The sequence below is a fragment of the Parus major genome, chromosome 19 (assembly GCF_001522545.3).
Source record: "Parus major isolate Abel chromosome 19, Parus_major1.1, whole genome shotgun sequence".
Classification (NCBI taxonomy): Eukaryota; Metazoa; Chordata; class Aves; order Passeriformes; family Paridae; genus Parus; species Parus major.
The window spans coordinates 6322523-6345546 of record NC_031787.1 but is presented as its reverse complement, the minus strand read 5'-3'; the positions used below and the strand labels follow the sequence as shown (position 1 = coordinate 6345546).

The 23024-nt window shown below is 44.0% G+C and overlaps 1 protein-coding gene across 2 annotated transcripts in view; it reads right to left on the bottom strand.

The window, feature by feature from the left end:
• Positions 1-21146, bottom strand: part of PIGL (phosphatidylinositol glycan anchor biosynthesis class L) — a 54311-nt gene extending 33165 nt beyond the window's left edge. The window contains exons 1-2 of one of the 2 annotated variants that reach the window (XM_033518839.1): positions 20848-21146; positions 17822-17921 (exon numbers count right to left, since the gene is read on the bottom strand). In XM_033518839.1, coding sequence (XP_033374730.1) covers positions 17822-17921; positions 20848-21112 — 365 coding nt within the window. In that variant the 5' untranslated portion in view covers positions 21113-21146. Of the gene's footprint in view, positions 1-834; positions 919-17821; positions 17925-20847 lie in introns of those variants that run through there. The other variant, XM_033518840.1, reaches the window with a different exon arrangement.
• Positions 21147-23024: the final 1878 nt, after the last annotated feature.

Here is a 23024-nt window from a genome sequence, read left to right as displayed (position 1 = left end):
CTAACATAAAAATTAACATTTTCTGAGCATGTCTCAGACACACATAAGACCACACAGAACATGTATAAAGCTCACAAAGAAGGGAGGTGCAGAGATCTGCACTGTAATGGCATAATTAGCTCTTGTGAGATAAGCAGTCTTGCTGCATCAGCACTGAGCAGCTCCCACCTTCACCCATCCCACATCCTCACCCATCCCACATCCTCACCCATCCCACACCCTCACCCCTCCCACCCATCTCACACCCTCACCCATCCCACCCTCACCTGTTGCAGTATTGTTACAGTACAGCTGGTCTGGACTGGACAAAGTCAATCCAGCCATAACACAAATCTAATTTAGCTAGCCTAATCCATGTCTGAACCACTGCACACCACTGGCCAGGACACTGGGCAGGGAAAGAAATATCAGCCAATGGTTTTCTAGCCCAGGAAATTTGAATTGAGTATTTAAGTGAGTTCTGAATAATAAACGAGGCTGTTTTGTCTGATGAGCACTGGAGCACATGTGGATCTTTGTCTCCCACCCACGACCCGCACGATACAAGTGGTGACCCCGTGTGTGAAGACACGGCCCTTCCTGTGAGTAGAGCAGGGGGAAAGACAGGCATGGAGCTTAAAAAGCCTGTCCAAGACAGCAAAAAGCTGGGAAAAAAACAGGAAAAATAGCCTGGGATACAGCAAAAAGCTGGGATACAGACAGAGGTGAGTAGAGCCTAAATCTACAGTGAAAAGCTGAATTAAGAGGCAGAAAAACCATCCAAAAAATTAACCGTGAGGAAAGCTGTCTGCAGCAAAAAAATCGCTGAAGATCCAGAATAGTTTCAGGACTTACCCATACACATAGAAGAAAATACTCATCAGGGCTATGGGAGGCTGGATATCCACTCAACCACCTCCACTTCTGAAGGTGTGGTCGCTATTTTTACAAGAAATGGGATTAGAATATGACAAAAAATATTATTAGCTTTAATAACGTGGGCAAAGAACTACGGTTTAGACATAACTAAAGAGGCGGCTTTTGATACAAATATATGGGAACGAACCAGACATTCTATTCTTAAAGCAGTCTCAAAGGGAGATGAAGATGCGATAAAAGTTTTAAAACATTGGAGATTTATTTTTAACATAACGAAACAGAAAAAAGCTGAGCTGAAGAGCGGGAACAGAGCCCTGGAGAGGACAGAGAGAGCCTGGAACACCTTTCCAAGCCCCCGTGGGGAGCGGCACCACCAAACAGCTGCCCCGCACGGTAGGGCTGCTCTAAATGCACCCCTCGCACCAGAGCTGATTTCTAGAGTGCTGTTTTCTACAACTCCGCCAAGCCAGAGAGCCTGGGGAGCAGGCTGTACCCCACCGGGCACAGAAACCGCAGCATGCGATGCCCAGAGAAGTGTCCCAACCCTGCTCCGTGTCTGGACCCCGCCGAGCAGCGGAGCAGAGAGGAACGGCGGGTCCCGGGTTGTGCCGCCACCGCCGCAGCCGAAAGGAACACTGAGGAAGGCGGAGCCGCGGCAGTGCCCAGCACGTGCTGCAGCGTAATTCCAGAATACCCAGCGGCCAACCCGAGCTGCGGTGCCACGAGGATCCGCCATGGTGAGCGGGAAAATGCCGCCACTTCAGCGGCAGAACCTGCGGCCATGGCTCAGCCCAGGGCCGGCCCTCAGCCACCGGAGCCGGCCACGCCCCTTCGGCACCATGGAAACGCCCGGACCGCCCCTGCCCGGAGCTGATTGGCTCAGCCCAGAAGCCACGCCCATTGTCCCGCCTCTATTGGCCACGCCCCTTGCCTCATTGCGGGGGCGGGGCCCGAGGTGACGTCACGTGAAATGCCCATATCCAAACCCGGAAGTGCCCCAGAGGCAGAGAGCAGCATGCCGGCCCCAGACCCCAGCCCCGGGACAACACCCAGCGCACACAGCTACAACCAGAGCATTCACGGGGTTCACAAACACCCACACAGCACAAAGAAACACAACATCTTCACAGAGACAACCAGAGCCTTCACCAGACACCAGCTCCAGCACCACTCCTGTCAAACACCATCCCAACACGTGTGAGCTTCAGACTACAAACCCTGGTGAAAAATGCAAACTTGTCTACTTGAACTCTCAGGTATTCGAGCTTAAAACAAAACCTGATTTATATACATGCACAAGAGCTTCTAATCTGTATTACAGTGTTTATTGTCATTGTTAATTTTCATCCTACAAGAATTATTAGGCAGAGGGTACCACAGTGGTCCCTCAAAAAAGAAAAACTGGACATCAACTCACAATTAATACCTTTATTTAACTTCCTAAAAGGTGATCCAAAATTAACTTGCCCTAGATAATTAACCCCAGAGGCAAAAGCTGCTCTTAAAACAGTGGGGCAAGCTATCACAAACAGACAAGTCCACTGAATATACCCAGAGGTGTGTGTCAGTGTATTTGTTCTTGTTGTAAATCTGCACCCTACAGCAATTATAAGGCAGTGAACACTCACTGGCCTGAGCCTATACACATCCTAGAGTGGATGTTTTTACCACATCAACCAAAAAAGACAGCACCACAGCCAGACATGCTAGCACAAACAAAAGCATCACACAATCTCTTCCATCAAGGTGTTCAAACCCTACAATGGCAATTCCACCTGACAAACACAGAAATTAGTAATATTGTTAATACCTGTGCTGACTGCCAGGGCCACACTGCACCACTGCAGATGGGGATAAAACCTTGTGGACTGTGTGCCTTACAAATCTGGCAAACTGATGTCACACACATCCCTGAATTCAGACATTTAAAATATGTACATTTATCCATAGATATCTTTTCATCAGCTATGTGGGCTGCAGTGCACACAGGAGAAAAGGGTCAGATGCCATTGCACACTGGCAGTCAGCCTTTGCTGTTTTGGCCATCCCTCATACCATCAAAATAACATTTGAAATGGGATAAAAATAAGGGAAAACAGCTCTGTAAAACAGGACTCAAAGAAATGGAAGGAGCATTCCCAACCTTGGGCCTTGTCCCTCCCCTGCTCTAAGAGCCAGGGAATGTTGGTGACACAACAGTGACAGTGCCACACAGAAAATGGGCCAAGCCAGCAAAATTCCTATCTACTTCCTGCAGCCCACTCATTTTAAATAAGTGATTTAGTTCTTTCTAAAACAACTCTCTCTCTCTCTAAGGATAGAATTTAATTTCTCCAGTTTATTGTATTAACAGGGATGGAGTTCTCCTCACTAAATGAACTTTCAGTCATGGTTTGTGCAATTTTGAGTTGAGATGGAAGCTGGAGCTCCAAATCATAGGAGCATTTTATAATTGTTTCCAAACAACTGGGTAAATTATATCAGAATTTATAGAAATAATTGAAAAGCTTATCAAAACACAGTATTAAAAACTAACACATGCAGTAAACAAAGATAATATTAACTGTAGTTAGGGAGATAAAACAGTTGGGTTTGGATCACACATGCTGTTGAGGCATCTAAAAAATTAGTAGAACAGACTTTCACATCTATTTTTATTCAGACCACAAGATGAAAAAGGATTTCCTCCTTCAGTTCTGAATGAGCTTCTCAGCTCTGAATTACTGAGTGTCTGATAAGACAACTCAAAAGAAGTCTCTCACTCTAAAATAGTCTAGTGCTAAGTGAGAGGACTCCATCCATTCTGTGGCTTTACTTTCTCTTAAACAGTGGCAGGAAAAAGCACAGTGCCTGCCCCTTTAATTTCATGTAAGTTACCATGTTAAGAATATATGAATCTTAGTTCTTGGTACAGATGGTCATAAATGCACATTGAATCACAGTGTTTTATTTTAAACCATTTCATTTAACATAATAAAATATTAATAATTGCCATAAATTTTGATCCATGCTGTTCCAGTAGCTTTTGGTTTAACAGGGGAAAATCAGGCTACTTAATTCTTGTGACTGATTGTAGTTAGTGTCATAGGCTTTTAAAGCCAGCAAGACCATTATGGTCATTATTCTCATACAAAATGCATGTAACAGTTCAACAGACCCCACCCACCAAATCTCTTCCTGGTGTTGGTTCTCCTCTCCGACCATAAAATCTTCTCATGGATAAAGCACATAGCTCAAGGATTTTTAACATCCATTATTAGGCCTGTTTTCCACTTCCTTCATCATTCTGGTGGCAGTTTCCCAAGTATTTTACACCAAGATACTGAACTAGAACAAGATACTCTCAGACAACACCTGAAGAGGCTCCTTTCTGTCTGATATTCAGCTGATACTGTCAGGTCTATCTGTCTAATATTCAAAAACTGGGAAATAAACATGCACAGGTGAAGTGGCATCGTGCAGCATTCCTTGAGCTGGGCTTGGCTTAAAACAAAGGACTCTTGGCTCTCATTTGCATGCTCAGATTCCTGAATACAGTGCCTCAAGCAAATGAGTGTGTGATAATCCTGTGTAAGGATCCCTTCAACCCATTCAGCTGTTCACAGGCAGAGGGAGAAGAGGAAAGAGTACAAAGGTGCAGCCTCAGCAAACCGGGCTGGTCCTACTGCTGATCCTTTAATGCTACAATAAAGAACTGAGACCCCTGTGCTTGTCCCCACGTTCTGCTGAGAGGACAAAAAGCACCTTTGGTGATCTCCTTCCCACTGAGCTGAGCATGAAGACTCACTCAGTGAGTTCAGTGTTTGCCCTTGAACTGGTGTGAGCTGCATTTGGCACTCTGCCTTTAGATCAATATATAACCCAGGAGTAATCTTATCTGGCAGGAACAGGGGGTTTGGGGGGAGGGGGAGAAACACAGCCTCAGAGGTGAGGAGAGCAACTCTTCTAAATGTTAATGGGTTAAGAATAGAAAGGTCAAATGCCTGCCTTATCAGAAGGCCCCATGTGCAAACAGGCACCGAACTCAGCAATCAGAGCACCAGCTGGGTATAAATGTCAGAAGTTAGTTACTGTAGCTGTAAACACCAAAAGCAGGATGGTGCAACTGGGAAACCTCCTAAGACACTTCTGGTTTATATAGATCACTGGGAAAGTCCAACTGCCAAGCCTGGCTGGAAATTACTTCAGTCTTAGAGCTGCTATAGAAGCAGAGAGCACCTGTGAGCTGTGTGATGGCCCCACAGTGAGCCAATGTAGGAAGGGGGTATTGAGCATCTTCTGTATCCAACATCTTGTGCTGGCTCCAGATTGCTCTTGCCAGAACTCACACATTCTCCTGGAATAAGGATGTATGAGGATGGCGACAGAAAGTCCTTCCTTACCTCCCTGCAGGTACAGAGGGCTAAGCAGCAGAAGGTGCATGAAGACTGAGCACAACAAGTGGATTGGGGTGGAGTAAGAGATGAAGCAGCACAGTGAAGTTATATCTCCCTTAAATACTAACACATTTTTAGCCCAGTTCTAATTAATATTCTTATTGGCATCTAGGGAAAGAGGCCAGAAGTTGTATTACAGTGGGCAGTAATCTTCTTGCAGACACAAGCAATCAACTTGCAGGAATGATGAAGAGTACAAAAACACCCTGGTGAGAGAGTTACTGTGGGGGGCCTTTGCCAGCCACCAGTGCTTACAGCCTGGCACTTTTTGCTTGCAATAAGTTGTCAATAAAATTAATCAGCTGATTCCCATTCTCTGAAAAGACTGGCAGTGAGCAGCCATGTTACTAATACTGCTGTTCCCTCTCTCCTGGTACTGGGATTGCCCCAGGAGAACATTACCTGAGTTTGAGAAACAGATACAGGATACCTGGCACAGCTCCCTGCTTTCTGCAGAACAAAGAGCACCATTCTTGTCACCCTGCTCCCAGCTGTAAACAGCTATCATTTAATTACCACGTCAAGCATGAAGAAGGAATAGTAACTACAAATCCAGCAAGGCTAAATATATTTTATCCCACAAAAGGGATAAACAGGATCTGTGTTCATAGCTCAGAGATCGTATTCTAACCATTGAATAATTACTTTAATTGCTAAAGATAGGGTTACATTTAAAAACAAAAAAAGGAATGCATCCATTTGAAGCCATGCTCTCTGAAAGATGATTTTTTGATGTTTGGACCACAAAGTGACACTCTGCATTTAACTGGCCGGGCCTCCAGCCCCAGCCATAGGAGAGAACACCATAACCTACTTAAATCTGCAGGCTGCATCCTCTCTGCAGCAGAGCTCCCAGACTGGCACAAATGGCTCATTCCCTTCACCAGCATTACTTGGCATCTGTTTATCCCCCAGTCTCCTGCCAGCATCTGCTCCTTTGCTGACACACATGAGCTGCTCCTCTGCATTACCCCCCTTGTTTGCAGTCTGGGAACTCGAGTTCATCCATTTGAAAGAGCACAAATATTCAGCAGCATGCGTTTCACACACATGGCATCTCTGAGCTCTATTAACAGTTCTGTTCAACCCTGAAGCTACTGGATTTTCAGTGACAGCTCCAGCATGTTAACGACTTGGGATGTTTTCTGAATTCATATAGGGAAGAACAAGCTTTTACAAAAATACAAGATTTTACCTTTTTCTATTCACAGCAAGAATGACCAAACTTATTTATCCTAAGAGTCATATCCTGAAGGCTTCAAATGGCTGCCAGCCTCAAGAGATACAATATACATTCTGGAGAGCCACTGCAGGGGAAAGAGAGGTTTTTCATGTTTCATTTTGTTGAGCTGAGAGCTCAATTGAACTTAGTTCAATTTAGAAAACACAACCCAAGTCTTCCAGTAGCACAATGACATTTCCCAAGTTGCTGCAAATTTGAATGAAATAATTTGCCAACTCTGAATGAAGCTGTGGAGATTCTGCCACAACTCCTCCGTTTCATTATGCAGGAGGCAATTTTGAGAATGCTGCCTCAGCTCTGCTGTTTATTGTGAGGACGTGTCTGCCTGCTACAAGTCCTATCACTGCCTCTCATTCTGACACACGCTGGCGTTTTCTTGGCTCTCAGTCACAGCAGGGGAAGAGCACAAGGGTATTGCAGAAACACCTCCTTTCTTCATCCCTCTTTAACATGTTCACATTTTCAAGATGTTTCTGTGAGCACATTTCTTGCTGCTGAAACTGTTTTATAGAGATTCAAAATTGGACAATTAAAACGTATAGCCTACCACAGCATTAAATGCAATCCAGGAGAGACCATATGCAATTTTCTGACCTCTGTTATTTCTATGCTGTCATCATTCTGAGGCATTTGATATGCTGCTCTTTGGTTTAAACCCAAAAATGGCATCTGAATTTTTACCATAATAAACTTTCTCAACAGACTTTGCATTCTCATTATTCTATCCATGCAAGCCACAATGATTTTTTTTTCCTCCTTAAATGCCCAATCTTCAGGCAATGGTTGTGAAACTCCATTATTTCCAGGAACTGCTGGCAAACCTATTGCTGTCTGCTCTTCCCAGTATTGCCTGTATTTTCCTTGTTCAGCCTTACAAGCCAAACTTGGTTTGCAAAAATGTCTGGGTTTCTTGATGCCAGAACTGAATTAAGAGTAGAACGGGACAGAATTAGATGGTTTTATTATGCTCAAAAGCCATTAACCCACATTAAAGTCTGTAAAACAACAAGGCATAAAACTGGAAATAGATGCTCAGCCTTAAATCCTATTATACTCAGAATTTTTCCTAGGCATTACCAAACTTTTTGGTAACACCTTTTTAAGATCCACCTTAAATCTTTTTAAGCTCCACCACCTTCATCTGATCCTTACAATCAAAACAATGTGGAATACTTTTTAAAGTTATAACTGCTTGGATTCTTATCATTCAGTAAAGTCAAAATAATCAGTAAAGAAAGGCAGCCTGAATTGTCCAATATAGATGTGTCTGCCACAGTTTGGTCTCCAACAGGCAGAGGTAAAGAACAGAGAGGTATTCTCAGTTGCCTGGGAAGAGAATATACAACAGAAGATAGAGCCAAGAAACCTGGGAGATGTGACGAAGATTCTAGGTTATTCAAATCTTTCATCAGTCATGATGATCCAAAGTTTCAATGGAAAACTTCCCACCTAAAGGTTATCTGCAGGACTATACAGTGATCTCAGCCACACACAGCAGGATCTTCACAAAAAGCAAGAAAATTACTCCAAATTTACACTGGTAGGACCAGGATCAGAATCTGACCAGATCTAAACAAAACCCGAACAATGTCACTCGCTGTAACAAAAATCAGCAGCCAATGGGGTGTAAAAGCAATGGAGACCTCTGTGATTCCAATGCACTTCAGTGACTGAAAATATTCCGGTGCTATTGTTCTTCCTCTCCAAAACATCTTGCACCTCATCCCGTGTTCCTGAGCACTCCTGACAGAAAGCTCTGAAAAGATAACTGACAAACTCACAATGGCCTGAGCTGCTTCAGCTGAGTTTTGCCTTTCATTCCATTTGGGAAAGCTGTAATGTGTGGAGTGTCTGAGGCTGCATCCTGGGAAGGGGAAAGCAACCATCCACTGTGTCAGCCGAGTTCATTCCTAAATGCAAACCACATTGGGCTGTCGAGCACGATAATAAAAACCTGCTGACCTAGTTTCCTGCAGAACAAAATCCTCTGTCTCCCCTTCTCCTGTGCCAAACCTAAATCAGATCTCAAAATTAACCCTTTGACTAGCAAGGAGAACTCTAATAATGGTTCTCAACACTCATACAGCATCTTACACCATGAGAATGGAGAAACAGCAACTGCTCCATCCCCACAGCTCTGCAAAAAGGGAGCGTTACTGCAGGATGAAAGTAAGACCCAGAGAAGGTCAGAGACCTTAGCAAACTTCAGCAGAGAAGTCTCTTCCTTCCAAAGGATTTTGAAGCTCCGTGCTCCAACTCCTTTGTTTGTAAAATTTCTTCTATACAAATATAAAACCTTCATTCATGATGTGGCAAAAAAACAACAGCACAGCTCAGCTTTTTTAAAACCTGCATCAAACCACTCAAGAAAGGACCATTGTTCCTCCCAAATTTTGCAATTTCAACTTGCAAGTCTTTTTCTGGAAGATGAGAGCTGATTGTGTTTGCTCCAAGTGTCTGGCAAAAGCGTTCCCATGTAATGGCTTCACTTCCTCAGTGATGCAATGTTTCATTTGAAGGGATGCCTGGGGGAGCTTCAAAATGCAACCAGAATGCAAAAATAACGGGGCACGTCACAACAAACTCAGCCAAGAAAATACAAATGGGAATTCTTTGGCTGTAGGATGCTTCCAAAGGCAGCTCTGGATCATGCTGCTTTTGCAGAGCAGAACCCACTGCAGTCAGGTAGGAGCAGTTGGGGAGCCACAGATTCCAGACTGCTGAGAGCACCTTTGCTGGCTCACACTGACACTGGCAGCTGGAGGAGTTCTCAGTCATTTGTCAAAGGAGGTTTTATTAACAGAAGAGTGGAGATTAAAAACTGCTATAGAGCTTTACAAATGGGTATTTTACAATGAGGTGACCAATGTGCAACCTACAAGTGGAATTGCTGACTGCAGCCAGAGCTTTCAGTTGCTGTAAAGAAAGACCCTGCACTGAATAATTTAATCACTTGTTTCTCCTGTATGAACTGAGAGAGCTTTGCCTACATCCAGACAGCACCCAGGACCTGGAACAACTCCAGAGTTTCCTACAACAGCGTTTGAAAAGAGAAGGAAAGGGAAGTGACAACTACAAGGCATGTCAGCAATGCCACTTCACCTGAGAAGAGGTTCCCGTCTCTGTCACTTTGTCAGTCTCTGCAGGGAAGCTGTTAAGGCTTACACAGCAAAGACAACACTTAATACACTGTACCCTCCAGGGAGTTTGAAGTGAAGAACAAAAAACCTGGATTAGGGAACACTACAAAGGTTGTTGGAACTATATCTGCTCTCAGGATGCTGCATCTTCACAGGTGAACTCCACTAAAGCTTCTGCTCCACCTTGGAAATCAGGAAGACGAAAGTCTGAGTTCCCAGACTTACAACTAACATTGGTCAGGGTTAGAAACATGATGATGGAAAAAGAGCATCTTATTCATCATATCTGCCCCCTGAGGGGTCAGGAGTTGTATATGCTTTTTTTATTGACACAAGCTTTAACTTCTATTGTCTTGCAGAAGAAGAGAAGGCTGAACTCAGTTCTGGCTCACACATCATCTGCAATTCCAGCCAAATCCCAGCCACACAACTTTTATGACTGGGAGGATGTCAGAGGCAAAAGATACAGCTGGAAACTCAGATCCCAGACTGAGCTTTGCTGTGCTGGCAGGGAGACAAACCAGTTTTTGATTTGTATGTAAACAGAGCCAATCTGAACTGGAAGGTCATTAAGAGAAAACACATTTTACACAACACCCATTGTACAGTTCTCTTTCCAACCTTCCCCATACCAACATTTTTTTCAAACAAGACTTTGTTTTCTCTTGTTGACTGTTTCAGTGACAGTTCCTGGGTGTGCTGAAGTCAATGGCCAAGCCCCACTGGAACTGATGGAACTGAAATCCTTTAGATTGGATCCCAAAGAGGAGTTTGCCCAAGGGAGACTGCAAATCCCCTCCTCTATGTACTGCTTTCCAGTACAGTAATTACCTGCAGAAAATGCAAGTCCATTGCAGATGCAAAGGATGATGTTTCCAAAGCATGTCACAGCCCCAGATCTTACAGATTTACTTTAACTGAGGTACTCATATTTTCTACTGTAGCTACAGTGAGAATAAGATTATGAGAAACCACAAAGAAACAGCACAGTTCTTGTGATCAAGGCATTAACGCCCAATCCATTATTGTGAGAAGGCTTTTAAGAACATTCCCAGCAGAAACAGGAATATATTTTCCCTGAGTAAGCTTGGAGGAAAGCAGAGACTCAAAAGCTTAAGCAGAATCCCTGCTAGATTTTTTTCTGTTTGTTCCTCCTTTTTGATAAACTTGCTATGATTATTCGATATAATTATTACTCTTTAAAGGTAAGAGTTAAGCATTTCTCTGAAAAAGACCTGTGTCTGCCTGTAACTGACAGCTGCAGGTTCAAATGAGGGACCAACAGAGATTTGCTGGGCTATCAAAGCAGGGAACCCTCTGAAGCAAAAGGAAAGTGCCTGTCATTCTCCATTAGCTCCTCAGGGTCAGTGTTGGCAAAACACACTGAATTGTTTTACGTGTCACCAGCAAAATAAAGAGGTTGTTGTAGTTTGCTATGCTTAAAAGGGGACTCCTGGGTATAACTGCTGGAAATAGTTTTAATCTAAAGTCTCTATCTTTCTATAGCTTCCTGGAACCATGAAGAAAGTTGACTCAAAATGTTTTAACAGGAAATCAGCAAACCCAAAGATACTTCCTTCTGCTTGGACACAAGTGTTCTAGTGACAGAATGGCTCCCAGCCAGGAAATCTGTGTTCCCAGGAGACAGTAAAGCTGGGACAAGAACCATCTGCAAATCCAGGATGACTCCTTGGAGCTTCCATTGCTCTGAAGATGATGCTTGTCTTTAATGTATGTGGAGGACTTTCAAAAATCATTCATGAAAGAATAGTAAAAGGCAGTTCTGAATGAACTAAGAATGAACAAAAGAAAAAAATCCCTGTAATGGATTTTCCTGTTCTCCCACATGTTCCTATCTTCAGCCCCAGACTCCTGAAACGCAGCCATTATGCACAGCTTTATTTCTTTTCTTACCATAAGCTTAGCAGTGATGACGGTTTTTAAGTCAAATCAAACTTTCATCAGCTTCAGGGAATGGCTGGGATCCCTCTTCTCTTCTTACATGTTTTGAGATCAGTATTTCATAGTTTTTATTCTGCTAAAATCATCTTGAGAATTCCAAGTATAAGTTTCAGTGCAGAGTATTTTGATTTGATTTCCATAAACCACTTTGTCCTGTAGCTGTACTCCTTCCTTTCCCCCTGCATTTATTCTGAGCCCTTAGCTTCACTGGCCAGGCTCTTCCCCTCAATCAATCCCTGCTGTGACTTCCCTGATGTGCTGTGACAGGTCTCTGTTGACATCTGAGGGAGAATTCCTGCGTGTTTCCAAAGGTACCATTGCTCATTGCCCTGCTGAGGGCATCCAGGGGATGTGGCCCTCTGGTACTGAAAGGATCTTTTTCCCCTTCCCCATTGATGGACAGCAAGGAAGTTCCTTTTGCTGGAAAGCTGAGGAATGACCTGGTTCATGGCAGTCCCAGGGAAAAAAAAAAAGGCAGATTTCCTTATTGGCAAAAATATCTAACTTAGGACAAAACAGCTAAACCTAACTTGGTGCAATACAAGGCTTTGTTTCAGACAGCAGCTTTCCTGGAGGGCTGTGAGAGAGCTCAACCCCCAGAAGAATTTCCTCTTAAATTATTGCATAGAGCAACACTTATAAAAGCAGATGCCTGAAGGCAGACTTTGATATAATTCTTTTTATAAAGTGTTCTGAGATCCTAAAATGCCAGCAAGAACTGCCACATGGGACAGCATTTTGAAAAAAATATCTATTTAGAAATGTAAATAAAAATAGGTGGCCAAATCTTTTATTGTCTCCTCAGAAAGAAAACAATTTTCATTTCCAGAATTACACTAAACAGAAATGAAATTTGGCTACAGACTGATGAATATCAAGATCCCCACATGACTGACAAAGTGCCTTCTTGTCATGATGAAGCTTGTTAGTGTTCAGGATGATTTTGAGTGGTTTTGGCTGATTCAAGGGACGTAGGTTGATTTCCCTGCAATAGACACTGAGCATGTGATCAATTTACATGTCAGATTTCTGGTCCCACAGATGTCGTTCTTAATTACAGAAAATTCTGATTAAAAAAAAAGGCCTTTACAGCATTGCTGGGATAAGGAAGATGAAGAAAATCCCATCACCCACTCCTGAAATATGCAGCTCATCCAGAATAAAGCATGGCAGCAATTTTAATCAGCACACAGATCAGCTTTTTAGAATTAGCAATAAAATAAAATGTCAAACTATGATACCACAGGGAACTTAGGAAGACAAAATGTAACTCATTAACGCAATTACTCCTGCTGAATTAAAACTATTAACTACTGATCCCAAAATATGAAACATTGGAACAGGAAAGAAGAAATATTAGGGAACAATATCACTTTTGTGATAGAAACACATAAGATAATCACATTTTTTAGAATCCCACAGCTCTGTGCACTCAGCACCCACATTCCCATCAATAAACTCAAGGACAGCAAATCCAAACTGGATCAATGGGATAGACTTAATGACTGTGCTTCTAAATTCTAATAAAAAGGCTCAGATTTCCAGTGATATATTTTGTTCTCTGAAGAGTCTGAGAGTTTCTGTATCTTTTGATCACCACAACCAGACACACACTATTTACTTAAGGATATATTTTTCCCATGACCCTACAGACTCATTTCTCTGTCATGGAGAGGTCATGGGAGGAAGTTCATTTGAAGTTAAGTATGAAGAAGTGCAATAAAGCCTATTTATCTTATAGGAGGAAAAAAAGAGTCCAACAGCACAGAATTATTACCTAAAAAATGTAAAAAAGATTTTGATCCTCTCTGCAGCCTCATAAAAATAGACTGTGATAGTGCATGGGCAGACGTCCTCTCTCCTGTGCAGTGTCTTTTGGACTTCAGTGAAACAATAATAATAATAAAAAAGCAAAGGGAGTGCAATTTCCATGGAGACTTGGAAAGAGATGTAACATTGTTTGCTGTAAGCATCCGATTGTGAATGGAAAATTTTCCAGTTTACACAGATCTCAGCTATTATTTTCTTTGCAGCGCAAACTTGGGCCAAATATTTTCTGTCATATTAAAGATGCAAATAGTCAGTTTTACTTTCTGTCCAGAACAACTATGTAGAAAAGCTTCAGAATCTGCAGTAAAACATCTGATATTTATCTTTCCATGAACCCAAAACACACATTAGAAAAAAAAGAATAATTTGGGCTTCCTTTTGTCTGCTTCTCTTCAGAAAGTGAAGGTAGCTCAGAAATCTCCTGTTTATGTGCAGTGTTTCAGACTAATAGACAGCCTGCATTGGCAGATGTGCCCACCATAAATGGGAGCTTAATTCATAGGAAATTCTACTGTTGAAGCACATAAGATGATAAAAATATACCCAAAGCACAGAATTTACATTAACATTTATATAATTAAGGAAGTGACTTTTATCTTTCAGAACTCACTCTCATGCTACTCCTCCCTTACCCAGCAGCAGGAATAATTGTGACAGTCCAGAAGTTAACTTTGAACATCACAAGCCCGAGCTCTGAGTTGGGCTGCTCCAAGTGTTAAGCCTTGTGTGGGAATAGTAACAAAAGTGGATTGTGGAATTATCTCCCCTAAATGCAGCTGGTTGGTGCAGTGTGGGAGCTGTGGTAATGACATGGCAGCTCAGGGGACACCTCCACAAATCTGGTGCCTGACCTGTACTAGTCAAAAGTTGGAAGAGTCCAGAGCTCAAATCTAAATTAGTCTGGAACATGTGTGCATGCCCAGACATTCCTGCCCTTCCCACTCCTGGACATGTCCCATACAGCAAAGAACTTTTCTGCAGGAAATTTGTAGTGATCTCAGATCTCTGGGGCTGAAATGTGGGTACAGTTTGGGGCCATATTTCTGCACATTTGAGTTGTCTTTAAGTGAGATAACAAACACAACGATAATATCAAACACAGTTCCTGAAGGACCCAGGCACAGAAGTTGTGTGATGAGACTGTTATAGATACACATTATATTATTGGCTTTTCGCAAATATTGAAATGAATTTTATATGTATAAGGTTAGAAAACTTGGTTTGTATTAATATAGTTCCTTCTATTTCTGTTATTGATAAACATTAGAAATAGTGGTATAAAATATATTAGGCTGTAGAATGTTATTAAAGCAAAAACTATTTTTGTTTATATAACCCAGAGACTGAAAAAGATCGTCAGAAAAACCCCCTGCATTTTTAAATTATCTTATGCAGATGAAGACAGCAGTTCTCCAAGTCCTCCAAAGGAGGAATTTATTGCACCTCTGTTATCAGGGACTGTGAAACCCAGCAGCACCAAGAAGATTGATCTATTGGGAAGTGGGACAAGTTAAAAACTAAACAAAGAAACATCCAAAACTTAAGAGGAATGTTTGAATTATGTATGAAAATTTATGAATATGTAGTAAGGTTCTGTTTTTAAGGGACAATCCTTTGTTAGTAAGGTGTGCCCTCAGCTGAATGCTGAGGCATCTGGCCATATTTTGTACATTTTACTTTATTTCTATCTCCTAATTGTCTTTCTATTAAACTTTTTAAATTTTATATAAAAAATATGTGAACCTCGTTTTTCACAAGACTGAACTGGTCCTGCTGGGAATCCTGGATATACTTGAGAGAGGCTTTGTTTAAGGCAAGGCACTGCTTAAGGATTTGGCCTTTAGCACACAGATTTCACCATAGGCTGACTGAAGCTTTCTCTTCACACGTTCACACACAGTCCTAAATGTCATGTTGATTTTATACCTGCCTGCCCAGTGAGATGATAGAGCAAGTCAATCACCTGGCTTTGCAAATCTATTTCCCCTTTTACATCTTGCAAATTCTACTCACTCGCTTGTAGATCACACAAAGAAAGAGGAAGCAGCATGACTCAGCTCCACACTACAATGGCTGGAGCAGATCCAGACCTTGCAATCCTTTGGGCTTTCCTTACCAAAACACAAAGCTAATGTAAAGCATGCAGTGTTTGTGTAAGCAATGGGAGATGGGCAGCAGGCCAGCAGCTCTCCCAGAGCAATGTGCTTCTTCTTTACATTGATATCAAACTATCTTCTGAAGAGTTCAACAAGGAACAAAAGAGCCAAAGGGCTCTGATCTTAAAATGCTAAGGAGGAACAGCCTCCTGAGCTGTATTCTGTAGGCACAAATTTACATTGAAATCTAGTGGTAAATAGTGAATTACTTTAAAAGTTCCACATAATGCCATACCAGCAAATATTTTTGTATAAACTGTAAATTACATAAGTCTTAAGAGACACAGGAAAACTATTGATCTTAGGGAATCCAAGAACTTTGAGTAAGTTTCAAGAACCCTGAGTCCTGGTGTTTTGTCTAAACCACTGGAAAACAGTATCTAAAAATCAGCTACACTAAAAATTCAGTGTGGTCTAGAAATCAATCCTGATCCTCTACCAGTTTGCTAACACCTGATCCACATCTGTTTTTCATAAAGAGCATGCACATGGTGAGTTATGGTACAGTAAATAATACACTGTAAACACACTTAACTTCGCTATGTAAACAAGCTGGGAGCAAAAGTCACCAAGAACTTCACTTTACCCCCTGAATGCACAGCAAAGTTGAAGGATTTGACAGTTATCTCATAGCAATCTCACTCAGAGATAAAGACCTCAAATCTAAACCTGTTTCTTGGAACAATGACATATATTCCAGCCCAGCTCTGGGCGATGGGATGGCTCTGTCATTTCAGGCACTGCCTTCACGGGGGTGGTGGGAATCACGGATCAGGACAGAAATGTGTGCAATAATAATAAAGTAAGAAAGATGTATCAGCCAAGAGGTTTCTCTGAAATGGCCCTCACCTTCCAAAGATTGACTTAGATCAAGCAGCTTCCTGGGTATTATGTGTGGGGTGACTGAGCAGCATCAGAACTTGCATCACTCACCAACCAACCTCACATTGCTTTAGAGAATAAAAGGCCAAGTGGCTTCAGGGCTCGTTAACATCAAAAGATGGTTCATTGAGCAGACTTTATGCCTAGCAAAGCTAAGCAGCTTTTTCCTTATTCCTCCCCAGAACGTTTTGGGCATTGTTCATATGCTTGTACTACAAAACTTGCAGTTACTCAAAGCCAGTTCATGAGAAGTGAATGGAAAAATCTCTTTTCATTCCAAAGGAAAAACAACTTCTATGCTATTTTCCTCAGCAAGCTGAAAACTTGGAGAGAAACCTAAAGCTAAAAAAAGCAAAGAACTGAAAAAGATTCATATTCTGGACTGTGGTTTCTGTTGCCTTAGCTCAAGGGAAAATATGGTCATGGGAAAAGGGCCTGCCTGGAGCCAGATTTTTTCCAACTCTGACTCTTCTAGCTGGAGTGGTTTTAAATCAATATGTTGCTATTATTTCTTCATAAACAGAAATATTCTTTATGGGCTGTGTGATAGCTGTTTACAAGTGAAACAACCACTTGTATCGTGTTTCCTAGCAATCAGTGTCTCATTCAGATCTTATACACAGACAGTGATTGGGCAATTTGAGAAGCTTTAACAACATTAATTCCAAGTTTCACTGATTCAAAGTGTTAAATCACCCTCCCAGAAGAGAGTTCTTGCACAGAGAAGTGTCAGCTTTGTCACCCACCTCTGCAGCTACACACAGCTAAAGAAAACCACGAACCACACCTTAGAAAAACAAATCTTGCATGGCTTAATTTTGAAGAATCTTACTGCCATGTTATTGTGGACTGTCTTCAGTACTGCAGTTCACTTTTCTCTTTATCCAGGACTAAAGCAGACTGTAAATATAATACAGCTCCACACTAACTCTGCAAAAACCACCTACAGACAAACCTGCCCCATGCAATTCAGAGAATTTCTGTTTGTCTAACACTGAAACAAGTTGTTATACAACACAATGTGATCATGTTGCCCAGATACACTGTGCCAGATCCCAGCAAGTGTGGTTATCATTATTCTAAATGCTGTATGAACAGAGCTTCACCTAGGAATTGTGATCCCCGTAATGAAAAGAACTGTCTTTTGCATTAATTAGATTTATTAGAAGAATTAACAAAAATATCGAATATTGTCTTTCTTGAGACTCCTCAAGGCTTTTTAGAATGACACAATCAGCTCTCCTGAATGTTGAAGTGAACTTCAACCCCCTTTTAAACTGCAGTGGAATTCTACTGGAAAGGAAAACCAGTTACCTGTGATCAATGACTGTGACATCAGAAGCAGGAATCCCCAGGACACAACAACTCTGTTCCAGCTCTTTCTTACGAATCTCTCCTTGATTGTAATAATTTCCTGAAAAGAGCAAACACAGCAACACCATCTAACTCAGTTTAGGTTGACATCAAGGGGTCCAAACAGTTCAGTATCTTCTTCCTTGTTCCATTCACAGAGAAAATTATGGTGGAAATGACATGGCAAGATTGCAAAAACTTAGAGAGGCAAAAGAAGATAGTAAACCTAATCAAGATAAAGACAGTTGGGAAAAGTTGTAAAAGAGATCAACAACTTCCAGGGAAATGGGATTCATTATCTTAAAACATTGCCTCCTTCTTCACTGAATTATTTTCTTCTCACCTTGCCCTGACATTCCCTTATTTTTTCTTGCCATCAACCATGCAAAGTCCCTGCCAGAGCTGTGATGCCCCTTTCAGAACATTGCTCTATGCAGGGCAATACTTGCAACTCAATTTTAACTTTGAAGCAATAAAATGAAAGAAATACAGTTGAGTATTAATGTGTGATTCAAGTCTGTAGTCAGCTGTCTTGAATTACACTAGAATGTTTTATTGTTGTGGGTGTGAGTCATCTAAATCTAGCTTTTCTCTGGAACAGTGTCACAATCTGAGCCATCACTAGTGAGCTTTGTAAAATTTTCAAAGAAGGAAAGAGTAACTAGAAAAAAAAAGCCTCTTCCCACAGCCTGTGACTGAATGACTTTGGGAGATTGACAGTGACTGTGGGATGAAACTTGGATTGCAAGTTCCAGCTCCAGCAGAATGAAGTGTGCAGTTTGTCTGGAATGACTGAGTGAGTACAAGAGGGTTCATTTCAGACTGATTTTTACCAGGCCATTACCAACACAGTGCTGGAAGGTAACAGCTTTTTCTGCAGTGCAGTGTCACAGCAGACTGCAGATGATCCTTCATCCAAACAGTCCCACTGCTCTCAAAAAACCTGACTTCTGCTGAGCTCAAAGAAACAGCTCCACAGCTGCAGAAATGTGTCAGGACAACAGAAATATGTCAATGCTCACAAGAAAAAATGGGCAGCTGTTGAGAGCAAAACCAGCTGAATAGCTGATGCTGCTGGACCTCATCCACGGAGCACTAATAATATAGAGCCAGCTACTACAGAGAGCAAAGCACATTTAGACTGAGTTATTAATTCAATCTAAGATTATTCAGTGTGTCAAAGACTGATTTCCTTTTCCCAGTGCTGTAATTCTAACTCATTTCTAAGTCAAATTGATTGATAACTGAAAACTGCAAGTACGCTGGTTTTTAAGTAATGATTTTGTCTCAGTGTTAACAATTTGCAGTGTCTTTGATCAACTCACTTGTCATCATCAATCACTCAAACAATGAGAGGATGAACCATATGAATCACCCACAAGACTAATCAGAGGCTTTTAAAGTAAAAATCTCTCAGCTCATAAAGGTGCTCTCCCCTACATTTCCCTACAAGTGAGAAAGTACCTAGAAGGAAACATCAAACACACTGAATGTGTCATGCCACTGGATCAGGAGTAAAGAGAAAAGAAAATTCCACAAAATAAACAGAAATACAACACTTTTTTTGAAAGTTCTCTACCAGTAGCAGTGTATTAGCCCCCAAAACTGAAATGGCAGAGTTGCACTTCAGCATTCTCCCCACAGCTGTGGAGAAGCCAAATGGGATGCACAGACCTCTGTCCCTCAGCAGAGACAATGAAAGCTCTGCACTAAATCTTGAATAGGAGGTGCAGAGCCATCAGTGAAGTCACCAAACCACTGGACTTCAATAGTTTAATCCCTGTCTTCTCACCTGGACAGTCTGGCAGGAGAGAAAGTTTTGGAAATGACAGAAACGTTGGCAATGAACTCACTGGAGCTGCCAGAGGCACAGGGGGCTCTTTCCCGAAGCTAAGCAGCTCTCAGTGTAAGAATTCTGGTACTGCAATATGGTCTGAAAGATCAACTCAAATGAGGTTGTTTTACATGCACAGAAACCTGAACAAAGAAAAAACTGCCCAGGTGTCAGTTCTACAGAACAATCTGCAGCTTTAGCAGATCACGAGAAGAACACAAAAGTGTCATGTGCCATGAAAAGTTCTTATTCTGGGCAAACAGTGCAGCCTGTAAGAATCTTTCCACTCTATTCAGCCCCAGCAGCAACAGCTTCCAGTTTGTCATCGCTGCCCTTCCAAAAATTACATGAACCAATGGAAGAGTCCAAAGGAGAGTGATGAGAATGATTAGAGATTTAGAAAACATGATCCATGAGGGAAGATTGCAAGCAATCAGGTTGTTTAGTCGAGAGAAGATAAGGCAGAAGAGGCAGATAACAGTCCTAAAATATGTAAGAAGATGTTACAAAGGGATACTCTGATTTCCATTTTCCCATCAAGCACAAAAAAAACCCCAAACAAGCTTAAATTACACCAGTGAGTCAGGAAAAAGTGATTTGAGGAAAAGCTAAAGCAGCACTGACACAGACCCCACAGGCTGAGGCACCTCCCCAGACATTCTGGAGAACAAACATTTGTCTGCAGCAAATGAAGACACATCGATGCTGCCTCCAGGTCAACTGATGGACAGCACGGCCTCGCATTCCCTTCTGGGCTATTGTTCCATGACCGGATTGCAATGCAAGTGCTATTTTTAGATGTGTTACAGTGAATGTATAGCGACATCCAAACAAGTCTTCTGCAAGACGACAGAATTACAAGGAGATGCCAAAAGGCCGTGCTGAAGAGCACCTTTGACAGCCCACAACACCGCCATGCAATTTTTAAGCGCCTCAGTGATGCAACTTTCAATTTGATCACGTTCCCCTCTGTCCCGTCACGAGAGGGGAGGCGAGGGACGGGGAAGGGCGGGCGATGGCCGGCACCGTGCCTCAGTTTCCCAGCAGTCGGGGGCCTTCCACCCCGCGAGGCCACACAGGTGGGGAGCCATCACGGCGGCCTTCCCGTGCCACGGGGGGGGGAGGGAGGGGTGCGTGGGTGGTCCCCGCTCACCTGCGGAGCAGCAGAGCACGGCGGGGGCGGCCCCGGCGCTGCGCAAGCCGAGCAGGGCGGGGGCGAAGAACATGGCCTCGTCATCGGGGTGCGCCGTCACCAGCAGCGCGCGCCCGCCCCGCGCGCACCCGCGGGACCCCGCGCGGCCCCGGCGCAGGCGGCGCGCGCCCCCGAGCAGCAGCAGCAGCAGCAGCAGCAGCAGCAGCAGCAGCGGCAGCAGCGCGGGCGCCACCGGCATCCCCAGGCACCACGGGCCCGCTGCCATGGCGACCGCCCCGCGCCGCCGCACCGCCAGGAAACGCCAGCCTCGGCACGAAGGTTCCGCCGAACAAAAGGGTCCCACCCCCTTCCCCTCACGGCACTCTCGTCCCCGCCTCGGGGCGGGGCCGCTTGGCCGCTGCCGCGGAAACGGGGCCCAGCCTGTGCCTCTCCCGGAGAGACGGGGCCAGGCAGTGCCACTCTGGGGCTCCCGGGAAACGAGTCCTGCTTCTGCCGCTCCAGGGCTTCGCGGGAAATGTCTCCAGCTACTGCTGCCCCAGGGCCGCCCGTGAGGAGCAGGACCCTGCCCTGGCCAGGCCTGGGGCACTCAGCCGAGAGCCGGGCCCGAGGGTGTGCACTGAACACGGGCTGTGCCCCTGGGCGAAAGCCGTATTTTCCTGACTGCCGGTACCTCAATAGCGATTAATAGTGAAAAAAGTCGAGCTTTTCAGAGTGTGGTACCTTTTATCCTTGCTGTGTTGCTCTGACGTGGGTTAAGGGAAAGCTCAAAAGGAGGGCAGGAGGAGTTTATCTTCAGACACGTTCTGCGGACTGTCCTGAGTGTGGCCGCAAATGGGAAGAACCTTTGGATATGGTTTAGAAGTGAAGCCAACCATTGCAGAAAGCTGTAGAGCAGAAGGACACAGGAAACATTAAAATAAAGGTGAAACAGTCAATCAGATGCACCATGGCTTGGATGCTTTGCTTTTCCAAACAGGCATATGGAAGACAAGTGTGCAGAGCAATGGTGGGGTGCGGGAGCTGGGTGGGTTAAAGCATAAAAGGTGAATACAGTTTAGAAGAGTTCTGAGGAGCAGCTCAGACCTCACTAGGTGTATGCCTACCTAGTCTTCCCCGGTTCTTAATTGGTCACCTTTAACTTCCAAGCGTGAGTCGTTGGCTTGTGTTGGGATTATAGACTGTGAACATCAGCCTGGAGATGTGCCATGTCACCGTAGCGTGGCACTTTTAACCGCTGTAATAACACAGCCCTTGGTACAACACGTGTTTTCTGGGTGATCCCGTTTGCCACAGGGTGAGCCCCAGCTTTTTTAGTCTGAACCAGTAATTGTGTGGGCACCCATCCTGCAAATGTGGGCACGACTTCTCCATTTAATGGAAATTGTGACAATGAGGTAATCTAATTTTGCCTAATGCTATATCATTCCCATAGTAAACCTGATTAATTTGTGTTTTTAGCACATCCTGAGTTACACATTTGCACGTACGACACCGTGCAGATTTGAAACTCCTAATGAATGCAGGGAACGAGTTACACGCTCCTCATTCCGGAAGAGGCATGAACAGACAATTAACGAGATTTAAACCTCTCTCACATTTTCGGAAGTCATTCGTCGCCGGGGCACGGGCCCGATCTCAGGGACAGCGCGGGAAGCACCGCGGGCGGGGCGGGAAGAGCCCTGCGGGACCGAACGGGCTCCGGGCGATGTTCCCGTGAGGGGCTGCTGAAGCCGCGTTCATTGGCACGGCCGCGGCCCGAGCCTTTTAAGGGTTATTATCAATTTACATCATTCCAGCGGAGGCCAGCGGGCTGCTGCGGCTCCCTGGCGCTCCCAGCCCGCGCAGAGCCCCGGGAACCCCCCACGGGCCCAGCCCCGTTCGCCTCATGGCGGCCGCGCACCCCCCCGGCTCTCAGCGGGAGGGGAAAAGAGCCCCTCCCCGCCGCACCGGCCAGCGGTCCTGGAAGGTGCATAGCACTCTGCCCTCCCGCCACCGCACTTTCCGCTGATTTCTTTTGGTCTGTTACTGTCGGTGCATCACTCTACACCGGTACAGCCTGAAGAAGGGGAGAGCCACCGTGGCGGATGAAAGATACCGGGGTGCGACGCCGAGGCTTGTTCAGTATCTGGCAGGACCTGGGAGGAGGGGGCGGAGCGCGCGGGGCCGGGGGAGGGGAG